This window comes from Squalius cephalus (genome assembly GCF_949319135.1).
Source record: "Squalius cephalus genome assembly, chromosome: 17".
In the NCBI taxonomy this organism is placed as follows: Eukaryota; Metazoa; Chordata; class Actinopteri; order Cypriniformes; family Leuciscidae; genus Squalius; species Squalius cephalus.
In genome coordinates, this window is record NC_137138.1 from 35,992,932 (window position 1) to 36,006,635 (window position 13,704).

At 40.9% G+C, this 13,704-nt stretch overlaps 1 protein-coding gene across 1 annotated transcript in view; it reads left to right on the forward strand.

Moving 5' to 3' along the window:
• galnt10 (UDP-N-acetyl-alpha-D-galactosamine:polypeptide N-acetylgalactosaminyltransferase 10 (GalNAc-T10)) overlaps positions 1 to 13,241 on the forward strand; it is a 40,749-nt gene extending 27,508 nt beyond the window's left edge. The window contains exons 7-12 of the mRNA XM_079847186.1: positions 1,838 to 1,955; positions 3,898 to 4,005; positions 5,468 to 5,689; positions 8,813 to 8,929; positions 9,008 to 9,157; positions 10,387 to 13,241. Coding sequence (XP_079703312.1) covers positions 1,838 to 1,955; positions 3,898 to 4,005; positions 5,468 to 5,689; positions 8,813 to 8,929; positions 9,008 to 9,157; positions 10,387 to 10,548 — 877 coding nt within the window. The 3' untranslated portion in view covers positions 10,549 to 13,241. The remainder of the gene's footprint in view (positions 1 to 1,837; positions 1,956 to 3,897; positions 4,006 to 5,467; positions 5,690 to 8,812; positions 8,930 to 9,007; positions 9,158 to 10,386) is intronic.
• Positions 13,242 to 13,704: the final 463 nt, after the last annotated feature.

The following is a 13,704-nucleotide window of genomic DNA, read 5'->3' on the forward strand; positions in this document are numbered from 1 at the left end:
GATTTTATGCAACAGTTCAATAAATGAGAAGTTAATATTGTGTTATATTTCAGATACATATTGTCTGTTTTTGCTCAATTGGAAATATTCCCTATAAAGCCAGAGCAGAAGTGTTGTGTGTCTCCGAGCAACACAGCGATGCTTCGTTTCTGAATGGAGAGCGAATCAATGATTCAATGACTCATTCATAAAGAGAGCCATTTACTTCATTCCTGAATGAATCAGCCGTTTGAACGGAACGAATGACTCATTTATTTAGACATTTACCTCCACCTACTGGCAGTTTTAATTTCTTATTTAGAGTATAATTTATTAAAAAGTCCATATTAATGAAAACCCCATTAAAGGTATAGTTCATCCAACAATTCAAATTCTGTCATAATTTACTCTCCCTCATGGCCGTTGAAGCCTAAATGTGTTTGTGTAATTAGGGTTGCAAAGGGGCTGAACATTTCCTGTGAATTTCCAGAAACTTTCCAAAAGTTTGAAAATTTTCCCAAAAATTCTGGAAAGTTTCTGGAAACTAAATTCTATGTTGAATCAAATAAAATATATATATATTTTTCTAATATATATTTGTTGCTTTTCTCATTTAACACAATAATGACTTTAAATGATCTTTTGTGGTAATTTCTCAGCCAAATTTGATGTGCGATTAATTAGATTAAAAGTTTTAATCGCTTGACAACCCTAACACTTCCCTAAAAAGTCTTAAAAAGTCTGTTGTATAAAATTTAAGGCCATAAAAAATCAAACAGTATTAAAAAAGTGTTTATATTCATTTCAGTAGGTCTTAAATTTGGGTTCAGAAAAACAGGAATGGTGATACGGCTTAGTGTGATGATTAAACTTTAGGAGGTGATGAACTTTAGGTGTGCGCGCTAATGCTCGTTCTACAGACTCGCTCTCTCAGAGAAGTTCACAATGATGAACACATTTATGACACGCTATTGGTTTATTATTGATGAATTATGACACTGTTTACTTTATGATGTTTACCTGCAAAAAGTGCAGCGTCATTAGCAGAGTAAACGCTTTATTTCTGCTGGTCCAGCGCCACCTACTGGCAGAGAGTGAGTTTGTGTTTTCATTCAGCCGGTGGATCAAAAACATATATAATGGCATAATGCGTATATAAGATATAATAATTTATAACTTTGACTCATCCCTTTTTGATTTTTAAAAACCCGTTTATGCATCTCAAGCAATCGGATCTCTGTTTGACTGCACTTGGAAACTCAATTTACACAGAGAAAAATGTGTATAAAGCCAATCATCAGTTTACATTCTTTATGCAAATTCAACGGCGTTCGCTCCACAAAACCTGGAAAAATGTATGACTAATTGGAAAACACATGGAAAATTAGAAAAAATGTCCTGGAAAAAATGATTGTGTTTTCCTTAGAAAATAAAAGCTTCATTGATTATAACAGGAGTGTTGTGCAGAACTGAAGCGGTTTTAAAGGCAGTGCTCTTTGTTTGCGTCTAATATATGTATATATATACAGTATATATAACCCATTCACAATTTGAATAACAATTTTTGAAGAACAATAATTGGGTTTCCCCTTTATCCACAAAACCTGGTTCCCAAGCATCCCAGAAAACCTGGAAAAATGTATGACTAATTGGAAAACACGTGGAAAATTTGATTATATGATCACTGATTATAACAGGAGTTTAGTTTAGAACTGAAGCGACTGACGGCTTCAGTGATTATAAGGGCAGATCTCTTTGCTTGCGCCTACAACAGTGTTTGTGTGTCCCCGTCATCTGTGTGGTGCAGCTGTAGTTCTCCACCACATCGAGCCGTGTCTTCTTCTCCTCTTCCCGTCAGGTCTCCGGTGATGGCGGGCGGGCTCTTCGCTGTGGACAGGAAGTGGTTCTGGGAGCTGGGAGGATATGACACGGGTCTGGAGATCTGGGGAGGAGAGCAGTACGAGATCTCATTCAAGGTAATTCTCTAATGGACCCCTTTTCAGTTCGTAAACACGGTGACGTTAGTTTGTGGGCGGAGCTTAGGCGGAGCCACGGTTCCTCCGGCCGCTTCACTAACGCTAGTTAGCAAAGTTTTGTTAGCTTGTTTTTTTTTAACAATGACTGAAGAGAATCCGATTTTATCATAATATGTAAGCTCGCTCACAGGAGCGCGATTGTTATTTGCAAAAGTTAACTTTAACTGACGGCACCGGATTGGTGACCCGTACACACTCGATGATGGCGGATCTGGCGGGGTTACCTCGGGCGAGTGCCTGACCTCTACACCCGATGGAGAACCTGAGGGCGTGTGAATCTTTAGATAACTATAACTGTATTTGCTGAATGGTGACGTACAGGACTTGTGTGGTTCGATCCGCAGTTCTGCCTAGCCAGCGCCACGCCCAGAAGACCACCCTGTAAAGAGTGACATTACTGTGACATTTTAATCATGTGAATATTTTCTAGAAATAGAAATTCCAGATACAGTAAATTAATATTTTACCTTTATGTATTTGATTATTCTTTCTTACCAGGTTTTACAAAAAGTCACAATCAATCATAACAATATATAATCACAGATGATTCACGAATAATCACAATAGTTTAGAAAACATTATGCGATAAAGTTTCTAATAGGAGCCTGTACTCCGTCGATTCTGGCAGCAAGATGATGTTAAAGCGCCGCATGAAGCGAATCTGTGCTGGTGTGTATCGGCCGCCTCCAGTGCCGTGACGTAGCCGTGCCGTCGGTGCAGAAAGGGTCTATATACGCGTTTCGCCGAGTTTCTTCTGTGTCCTGATCACTGATGCCGTGCTGCCAACTCTGATTCACCGAGAATCACGCGATTGACACTCACGCGATTGACACTGATCCATTTACTCACGCACGGAAAAATCGCGAAGCACAGAGGACACGGAGACCGACAGACTGGACAGAGCAGTTACTTATGATATTAAAAAATCTCAGCTCTCAGATTCTGTCAATTTTATTACGCAATTCAAACAATAAATACCGTTTTGGCGCTTGTAAATGTGACGTGACAGATCCCTAGCGCACGTGACCCGATCATCTCTAGCTAACAGTAAATAAACACGAACACTGTTGAACGATACAGTACAACTTACCGAAATGTATACTCCTCATACATGATATCATCAATCAGTGTTTTTATCAGCGGAAAGAGGTCAATAAAACAGCTGGAGAACAATTATGTCACATTTACCTCAGGAAAGCCATTTAATGACCATAATATATAGGCTAGCATGCTAGTTGGCTAGAAAAAAAGAGCTATTGAGAGTATTTTGCTAAATATGTGTACTATATTACATATTTATTATATTTTTACTTATATAATTAAATAAAGTTGTTATTATAATAAAAACCGCATTATATTTCATTTGAGTTATTTTCAACCTTAAATAACACTGCCAGCTGATAGTGCTCTGTGTGTGTGTTTACAGCATTAGCTGAGGTTTGTTTTTTCTTCAGAAAAATGAACGCCTATCTTGTGTACCTAATATTTATTATAATAGTCATTTACTGTTATTACTACAGTAAGTACATGTAACTTAACAACAACACTGTAAAATAATAGTTTTACTAATTATATTATATTTGTTTTTTAAGTTATATTATGCGTTATATTATATGATCTTGTTTTATTAATTTATTGTATTATATTTGTTGTATTAATTATATTATAATAGTTTTACTAATTATATTACAATATTTTTAATAGTTATATCATATTAGTTTGATTAATTATATTATATTAGTTTTATTAATTATATTATATTAGTTTTAATCAATTATATTATATTATAATAGTTTGACTAATTATATGATATTAGTTATATTATGTTATGTTTTCTGACTGTATGATATCATCTGTGTGTGTGTGTGTGTGTGTCTCTGAGGTGTGGATGTGTGGCGGGCGTATGGAGGACATCCCCTGCTCTCGGGTGGGCCACATATACCGGAAGTACGTGCCTTATAAAGTTCCCGGAGGAGTGAGTCTCGCCAGGGTGAGTGTCCCATCAGCACTCACGCACTTCCCACAATGCATTTCACATTGACACCATGATGTTCTGATGTGAGATTAGATTTACTACATCCACCTGTTCACTGTCACCTCGCTTTATGAGCAAAGACGTGAAAATGCCCTTTTAACAGGAGAAAAAAGGCAATAAAAAAGTCTTAAAGGGATAGTTCACCCAAAATAAACATTAGCCCATGATTTACTCTCAAGTCATCCTAGGTGTGTATGATGTTCTTCTTTTGACATCCGCATTCTGCGGACAGATGCACATTTATGATGGATAGATGCACTTTTATGATGGATAGATGCACTTTTATGATGGACAGATGCACTTTTATGATGGACAGATGCACTTTTATCATGGATAGATGCACTTTTATGATGGACAGATGCACTTTTATGATGGATAGATGCACTTTTATGATGGACAGATGCACTTTTATCATGGATAGATGCATTTTTATGATGGACAGATGCACTTTTATGATGGATAGATGCACTTTTATGATGGATAGATGCACTTTTATGATGGATAGATGCACTTTTATGATGGACAGATGCACTTTTATCATGGATAGATGCACTTTTATGATGGACAGATGCACTTTTATGATGGATAGATGCATTTTTATGATGGACAGATGCACTTTTATGATGGATAGATGCACTTTTATGATGGACAGATGCACTTTTATGATGGACAGATGCACTTTTATGATGGACAGATGCACTTTTATGATGGACAGATGCACTTTTATGATGGACAGATGCACTTTTATGATGGACAGATGCACTTTTATGATGGATAGATGCACTTTTATGATGGACAGATGCACTTTTATGATGGATAGATGCACTTTTATGATGGACAGATGCACTTTTATGATGGACAGATGCACTTTTATGATGGACAGATGCACTTTTATGATGGATAGATGCACTTTTATGATGGACAGATGCACTTTTATGATGGACAGATGCACTTTTATGATGGATAGATGCACTTTTATGATGGACAGATGCACTTTTATGATGGATAGATGCATTTTTATGATGGATAGATGCATTTTTATGATGGACAGATGCACTTTTATGATGGATAGATGCATTTTTATGATGGACAGATGCACTTTTATGATGGATAGATGCACTTTTATGATGGACAGATGCACTTTTATAAACAGCCATTTACTGCCACTATAAAGCTATTGTGTTCGTCTGAAAGAAGAATGTCTTATACACTAGGATGACCTGATGGTGAGTAAATCATGGGATAATTTTCATTTTTGGGTGAACTATCCCTTTAAGTTAAAGTTATTTCATAGGACAGTATATTTTTAAATGTATAACTATCTGTTGATTATTTCTGTAGTCGAAGCAGTATTTGTCTGGCACAAAAGTGTCCTGTATGAGCGTTATCATGATTGGTGTGTGTGTGTGTGTGTTAGAACCTGAAGCGCGTGGCGGAGGTGTGGATGGACGAGTACGCTGAGTTCATGTACCAGCGCCGGCCGGAGTATCGGCATCTCTCGGCTGGAGACGTGTCGGCGCAGAAGGAGCTGAGGAACCGGCTCAACTGCAGGAGCTTCAAGTGGTTCATGACGGAGGTGGCGTGGGATCTTCCCAAACACTACCCGCCGGTGGAGCCGCCCGCCGCCGCCTGGGGAGAGGTGCGGACTAGCGCTGTTCCTTTCCGGGGGTTTCGGCAGAGTCGACTCCATTTACAATAAAAGAAAAATCATTAAAAAAATATATTTTTTATAAAATCATTTAGTTCAGTTAGAGAACAGACACTACAGTTAAAAACTGACCGTTTCTGCTTTTATAAACCGTGAGCTGAACGAGAGTCGCAGCACAGATACGCAACAGGAGTCAGATTTCATTTATCACGAGAGTGAGACAATGACTGACAAGATGATGAGGAATATGTAGTCAAAGCGAAATGTAAAAGCGCCTATATAAGCGAATTTGTCATTGCACTGATTTGTTGTTGTGTTTTTGATTAAGAATAATAGGCTAATGAACTAATTCAAGCAATCCGCCCCGAATTATTTTCAACAGTGAACACTCTTTTCATGTAGTCGCGATGTTATATTGTGCCCCCCACTGTATTTGACAAGTACTGCATGTATTTCACTTCAGCTGTGGTAATGCAAACACAGCGCGAGTGTCACTACGGGAAGCAGAACGTGTCCGACTTCACGTCTCAGTTTTCAGCTCCCGCACACGACGACGCTCTCCAATCGGTTTCATCCAGCCGCAGACGACGTCCAACCATAGACTGTAAAAAAATAGATAACACGAACACATCTAAAAATAAATAAATAAATAAATACAGAATCGATACTGGTAGTCAGTTCCTGTCCTGGATTCCGACACTAGGGCTATTGAGAGTCAAAGGAGTGACTCCCCATCACTAGTGCGGACAAACCACCAGGAGTCCGGTCACTCTTTCACTTTTACTTCAACAATAATCTGCCAATCTTCTTCAGAATGAGACCAAACTTATGTCTGTGCTCCCAAGCTTCACATTTCTATGACAGTTTTTTGACACAGATATTTTTGTCCACACTGGACCTGTAACTGTGTTTAATTGGGGAGAGGTGCGGACAGAACCAGCACGAGTCCATCCGGCTCACCTTTAAGGTTCTTGCACACGGAGTCCGAAATTATCGTGTTGCGTTTTTTCGTTTTTGTCATTCGGTGGCTCTGAATTGTCAAAACACATTCTCGAAATGCTTGCTACGGATGCGAAAAACACAGAAAATCGACCCGATCCAAAAAAAATTATGACGGACGAATGTTTCGGAGGCAGTGTGTAACACCGTGACCTAACCAGACGCAATACGATAAGATTCCAACGACAAATAATGTGTCTGTCCACACTAGACGCGACGCAACAGCGAGATGCGTCAAAATCAATCAAAACCCACAGCCAATCAGAACAGCGTGTGGGCGGAGTCAGCCAATCAGAACAGCGTGTGGGCGGAGTCAGCCAATCAGAACAGCGTGTGGGCGGAGTCTCGTGGTGAGTGCACGGCACCAGAGAGTAATCCTGACGGCACTCGCAAGAAAATGGATAAGTAGCTCCATCATCAAATTCACAAATATTACACCATTTAAACATTATTAAAAATACATAGGCTGAGTTACTAAAACCATCTTTGTCCAAGAATACACTTGTTTGTTCACAGTTTGAAACACTGATTAACATGGAAAATAACCTTTTATAGTGCGTTGCGGCGTGTGTAGTTAGGACACGGTGTAAAACATGGTTGACACAACGTGAGGTCATTTTTAATTTTTTAATGTGCGAAAATTTCTGATTCTGTGTGCGAAGACCTTAAATATTGTGTATCAATTAAAACAGTAACAGGTCCATTGTAGACAAAAATGTCTGTGTCAAAAAACCGTCATAGAAATGTGAAGCTAGGGAGCACAGACTCCCTGGCAGATTATTGTCAAAGACACACCTTTTTCTACATCACCTGACCAATTAACACTAGCACTTACCTTTTCTGTTCTATACTATTATATTTGGTTTGTTTTTTTCTGGTTAAAAAAACCCTTGTGATTTGTTCTGTGCTAGACTAAAGGCGGGCATACACTCTGAGATTTTGAGCCGAATTCTGACTCGTGCGACTCTCTTTGTGGTCGGGCCGATTTTCAGCTCTGCCAATCTGCCAAGCTCTTCCCCCGGTGTATGGGGGAAACGAGAGGCGATTAACCTCTCCCGACCGCAATCGAATGGCCGGATGAATTTCTGCCATGTCAGAAATGTTGTTCGCTCCTCGTGACTATATCGCACAGGTGAAGCACAGCTACGAACCGACTGCCCTAAACTCAGTGTTCTTCCCCTCACTGCGCCCGCGCCAAAACTGAAGTTTCATCTGCAGCAAAAAAAAAAAAAAAGGAAAAGGGAGAGATCTTTAAGTTCTGTAGTTCAAGCTAGCCACTAATTACTGTTGCTCACCTCCAGTTCGTGTCGCAAAATGGATTAACGATTACCCACGTCTTCCAAGCCCCTGCGGTGTACACTTTGCCTCTTTTATTAATTAGTTTAAACAATGTTTTTGAAGTAAAGCTGTTTTTTAATTTTCAGTGATGAATTATCGTAGTGTTCGGACTTATTATAGACTGTTAATAATTAATGATATAATTTATTGTAATCGACCTAAATGTTTTAGACAATTTTCAATGAGGAGGAGGAAGCTTCTATGTACTATTTTATTATCCTCGCAGCGCGTTGGTTATGCGGGGATGCGCTTTGAAATTATTGCGTGGCAATTTAATTATAATAGCCTATCAATTTAATAATAAAAGTAGCCTAGGCCTTCCCTAATAATAATAATAATAATAATAATAATAATTTAATGCATAAATTGTAAATGCTGAATCATCTTGACATTGATAGCTGATGCTTGTTTTGGCAATATCTCTGGACACATGATATCGTCTATAGGCACAACCCGGCACGAGGGTTTATCGCACATATTTCACACGTATAGTGTGAGCAGCCGCAGCTCGATGATCAGGCCGTATAGTGTGAGCACATAAATGCTGAGCTTTGGCTTTACATCGCATGTGATCTGCTCGTTCAGTGTGAGTATACCTTGCTGAATTCACACACATCGCGCAGTGTCTGCCCGCCTATTGTTCTCATTTGTAAAGTCGCTTTGGATAAAAGCGTCTGTTAAATTATTATGTAAATTATTGTTGAAGTAAAAAAAAAAAAGTTAAAAAGTGAATGAGTGCATGTTTGCAGTGACACCGAGTGTGTGTGTGTGTTCCAGCTGCGTAACGTGGGCTCCGGCCTCTGCATGGAGAGCAAGCACTTTTCCTCGGGATCCCCGATCCGCCTGGAGAAGTGCCTGAGGGAGCGCGGCGAGCCGAGCTGGAGTCACGGTCAGGTGAGCGGCACCGCTTGTACACGAGCATTAGATGACGCTGAATGCTGTAATGCTAATGTGTGTGTGTCTGTTCTGCAGGTGTTCACGTTCGGGTGGAGGGAGGATATCCGTGTTGGAGACCCGCTACACACTAAGAAGGTGTGCTTCGACGCCGTGTCCCACAACAGCCCCGTCACGCTCTACGACTGCCACGGGATGAAGGGCAACCAGCTGTGGGCCTACAGGAAGGTGCTAGCCCACGCTAACACACTGTTATCTCTGTGAAGCTGATCTGATCTGTGTTGTTAAAAGCGCTGTATAAGTAAAGGTGACTTGACGGTCCAGATCTCGCCTGTACAGGCGTCACAGCTGAGAGTCTGATGTCTTGAAGAAGCTCCAGCTCTTCTTCTCTATATCAGAGTCAGTGTTTCTGAACTCCTGAAACGCCTCCATTGTATCTTGAGTTTCTTCCGGGAACGAACACGTCACAATATTCCTCATTATAATAATTAATGCGCAGAATAAAGGGGCGGGACCTGGGTGAGTTAGTTAGTGGTGTGTTAAACTGGCGGTTATGGAAAGGGGCGGGACATTTCACAAACACACTCGAAGCGCTCGACCAATCACATCACACTGCTCCAGCCGACCAATCAGAGCACAGTGTGCTTTTCAGAAGGAGGGGCTTCATAGAGACAGGAAGTAAACAGAGCGTTACTGGCAGACTGGGAAGAGAGGAGCCGCAACAATGGAGAATATGAGGAAATAAGGTACTCGAGGCTGTGCTGTATCGTGAACAAGTCGTGCCGTGCCGAACAACCCCTTCAGCCGTGACGTATTCACCATACAGCACAGCCTCGAGTACCTTATTGCTTTTTACCACACAATGCATACAAATATGTATCAATGCAACTTTCATGAAGTAAAATCACTAAAAGCCTTCCTTCCGCTGGAAAAAATAGTCCCTGGCCGTGAACAGCAGCAGAAGTTACACACATCATTTCACCATTAGATGGCGGCAGAGACTGTCTTTATGAGCGAGTCGGTCAGTAGAGAAGACTTTTATACTGAAATGACTCAAAGTTGTTGTGAGAAGCAAGACACAACTGAAAAATGACTAGCAAATGTAGCGATCGGCTACACAATGGCCAACGCACGGGAGCGTTTAGCACACGCAAGTGTCTGAAAGTGTTTTAAAAAACGTGAGTTTCAAACGCTTGTGTGTGTGTCTGTGTAAGCGCTCGCTGAAGAGTGTCATTGATGTATATTTACAACATGTTTTTGAAGCGCTGATCATTGTAGCCAATCACAGACATACCTAATGAGCACAACGGCCAATCAGAGGTGTTTACGTGTTTAGAGGCGCTCAAAGCGTCACATTTTTTAAGTCAGTACTTTTGACAACACTAGTTAAGGATGAAGGTTCTGTGAGCAAATGATAATATGTGTGTGTGTGTGTGTGTGTGTGTGTGTGTGTGCAGGATAAGAGCCTCTATCACCCCATCAGTAACAGCTGTGTGGACTGCAGCGCTGCACAGAAGCGGATCTTCATGAACTCCTGCGACCCCTCGTCTCCCGGTCAGCAGTGGCTCTTCGGGAACACCAACGCCACCGTCCTGGACTCCTTCAACCGCGGCCAGTGAGCCGGACCCTGCGGTGACGCGCTGGCGAAGCTCTCGTGGGGACACCTCTCGTGCCTTTACTGAACTCGTGTGCGTCTGATCGTCTGCGGACGCTGGAACCGTCTTCATCTCAGTGCTAACTCCTGCTGCTAATGCTACTGTTGAGGAGAGAGAACGGGCTCGCGGTCCAGTGTTTGCAAGGCTGCGCGTTATTGGTGTCCCTCAGTCCGCTCAGACTGTGTTTCTGTGATGAAGGGCCCATCACACACCCGGCGCATACGGCTTTTGCTAGTTTCAGCCCGACGCACTTTTCATTTTCACGTCCTGCAACACATTGTTTAAATTGCAAATGCATTAGCGCTCATCTGTGCCCATGGGCTGCTGGTCTGAGAACGAGTGTGTGTTCAGGAGCATTGATGGAGCGTTGCTGTTATGAGGAACTGAGATAGACTGAGCCGTTGACCGACTGAACCCTGCTCTAAAGTCAATGCGCAGGATCTTATTTTCTTATTTAGAGCGCTTTAGTAATATGCGCCTATAGGCGGGTCACAACACTCTGCTTATTAAACACACACACACACACACACAGCTTTAACCTCGCGCACGAGCAGATCCGTTTCCTCGCTATAGAAGCGTTCAGTTTTTCCGCTTGTAATTTCCTCCATGTAAATAGTGAATCCGCCGCGACACGAGCGCAACTGGCTTTTAAAGGGAAAGAGAGATGAGGCTCTGATTGGTTTATTGCACGTTACGCCCAAAACACACCCGTTACTCATTAAGAGAACAGAGACAAAACACACCCATTACTCATTAAGAGAATAGAGACAAGCCTTTAAGACCAGCGCCGGGAGCGCCGACCATTTTACCCGTCGTTAAACTAGCACACGTGGGTTCGGACACTGAGTGCACTTGCTCCGTGCGCTGTAGACCATGAGCTGAGATCGGTAAATTAGGGCCCTAAAGCTCAGATGTGCTCTGCGTTTTTAAGGAAAGGTTGTGAATCTCACACCGACAGCGATGATGTCACTGTATTTGGGGTTGAGTTGCAGGGATGCACCACATATATCGGCATCGGCCCATAACTGTTCATTTCTACTGTGACCGTTATCGGTCAGATCAGAAGATCAGGTCGATATATTAAAGCCATTAAATGGGGGATTATTTCCTCCGTCGGGTTTGACTCGTGACGTGACATCATGTATTACAAGAGTTTATTATAATTTATTTTTCTTTTCTGGATGCTACTCAAGAGTCTGCTGTAGTTTTACAGTGAAGTCTGTCAGTCGTAAACGAGTCTTTTTAAAGTTATTTTATTTTTATTAACCAACACCTTCTTGCAAACACATATACATAGTTCAATGATACACACTATTTTGATTTGTACAGAGATATTTTTATACAGCATATAACAAAACTTATTAATAAAATTTTACGATATGAAAAAAATAATTATCAAAACCAGTGAACACAGAACAACAGCATTAGATGAGATCTGAATATTGACAGAGTTAAGCAGCCTTTCTCTGAAGAACAGGACGAGTACAGCGCTGGAAGAGTGGAAACTGTGGACGAAACATTATTAACAAAGATTAATAAATACTGTAACAAATGTATTGCTCATAGTTTGTGTTAGTTTATACATTAATCAGTGTTAACTAATGATCCTTATTGTAAAGTGTTCCCGAAAATCTAGATTTATCGGCTAATATATCAGTTATCGGTTCAGATGTCCAATCTTTTATTGCATCTGTTTAATCTGAGGACTGTTGATTCACACACACTCCCAGCGCCGGACACGACACACACTCCCAGCGCCGGACACGACACACACTCCCAGCGCCGGACTCGAGCGCGCCGCCTTGCAAACACTGCTATAATCCCTCAGGAGATCATTAATGTTCCCTGTAAACATCGAACGCTTGTTAACCTGGCCGTTTATCCGGGTCATTCCACAGAAGTGTGTGTGGTTTACTATCCATCTTCTGTTTGTTTATACACATTTTTTTAGTTTTTGTTTTAGTGGACATAATATTTTATTAGAAGAACTTGAAGGTGTATCAACCCTGTTAACTAGAATGATGCAGTCAATTACATGTACAGTCAAACTAAAAAATATCCAGACACCAGATTTAACTTTTGATTTTTTTTTTAATTAGTGTGATCAGGACAATATAGTTAATTTCTGTAAGTGAGGAGAGCAGAATACAGTAAACTGTGACATATTATCCCCAATAACTCTTCATACAGAGACTACCAGTAACATTTATACAAATTTGGGAGCAGAAATGATTGGGACACTTTGAGCTGATCATGTTTTGCTGAAGTGTGTGTCTTTAATTGCTAATGCTCTTTTTACACACAGACTGAACACAATGAAGCATTGCTTGGTGATTGGTTGAGCTAAACTGGTATTATCTAATTGTGTAGTTAAATTTAACAGCTGACAGATATTCAACATAATTCATGTGTGAGACAGTCTAACAGAAGGATGGACAAAACCAGTCAAATATCAACTGAGTTCTGCTCATATTTCATTACCATTTTCTAAACTATAGCGAATAAACTGATAGAGGAATGTTGAAGGCGTCTGAATAAATGTTGGTTTGCCTGTACATGTGTTTTCTGTGAGGGAGAATCTGAGATATTCAGTCCTGCTCGTGTGATTCAGTACAGTAACAGCACTGATCAACCGTGTGGAATGACCCAACTATAAACCTCCAGGCTGTGTGATGTTCTCCACTGGTTCTCCACTGGTTCTCCACGATCCTGACGGGTCTCGATCAGCGCTTCCAGCCCAAAGACGGGATCTGCTCATGTCCCAGTGTTCGGTTCCTGACGCACACTGATAAACTTGAACCCAGTCCACGTGCCTTCAATCCCAGACTCTTGTAGAAGCATTTGACCTGTTTTTACCATTGAATATTTTTGCAGATTATCTGTCAAGCACTTTTAACTGTTCCTCTAAAGTGGCTCTGTCCTGCACTCTCAGAGCCTGTTTTCCAGTATGAATGAGAGTTTTGTAACTCCTGTAGATTTTAAAGGGTTAGCTAAAGTGAGTGATTGCTCTGCTGTTGTTGTTTCTGGTGGACCACTGTGTCAAAAAGCACATGCAAAAATTATTGGACTGAAATCTAATGCTGTACTTTTGAGCTGAATAGTTTGAAGACCAGCTTTTGT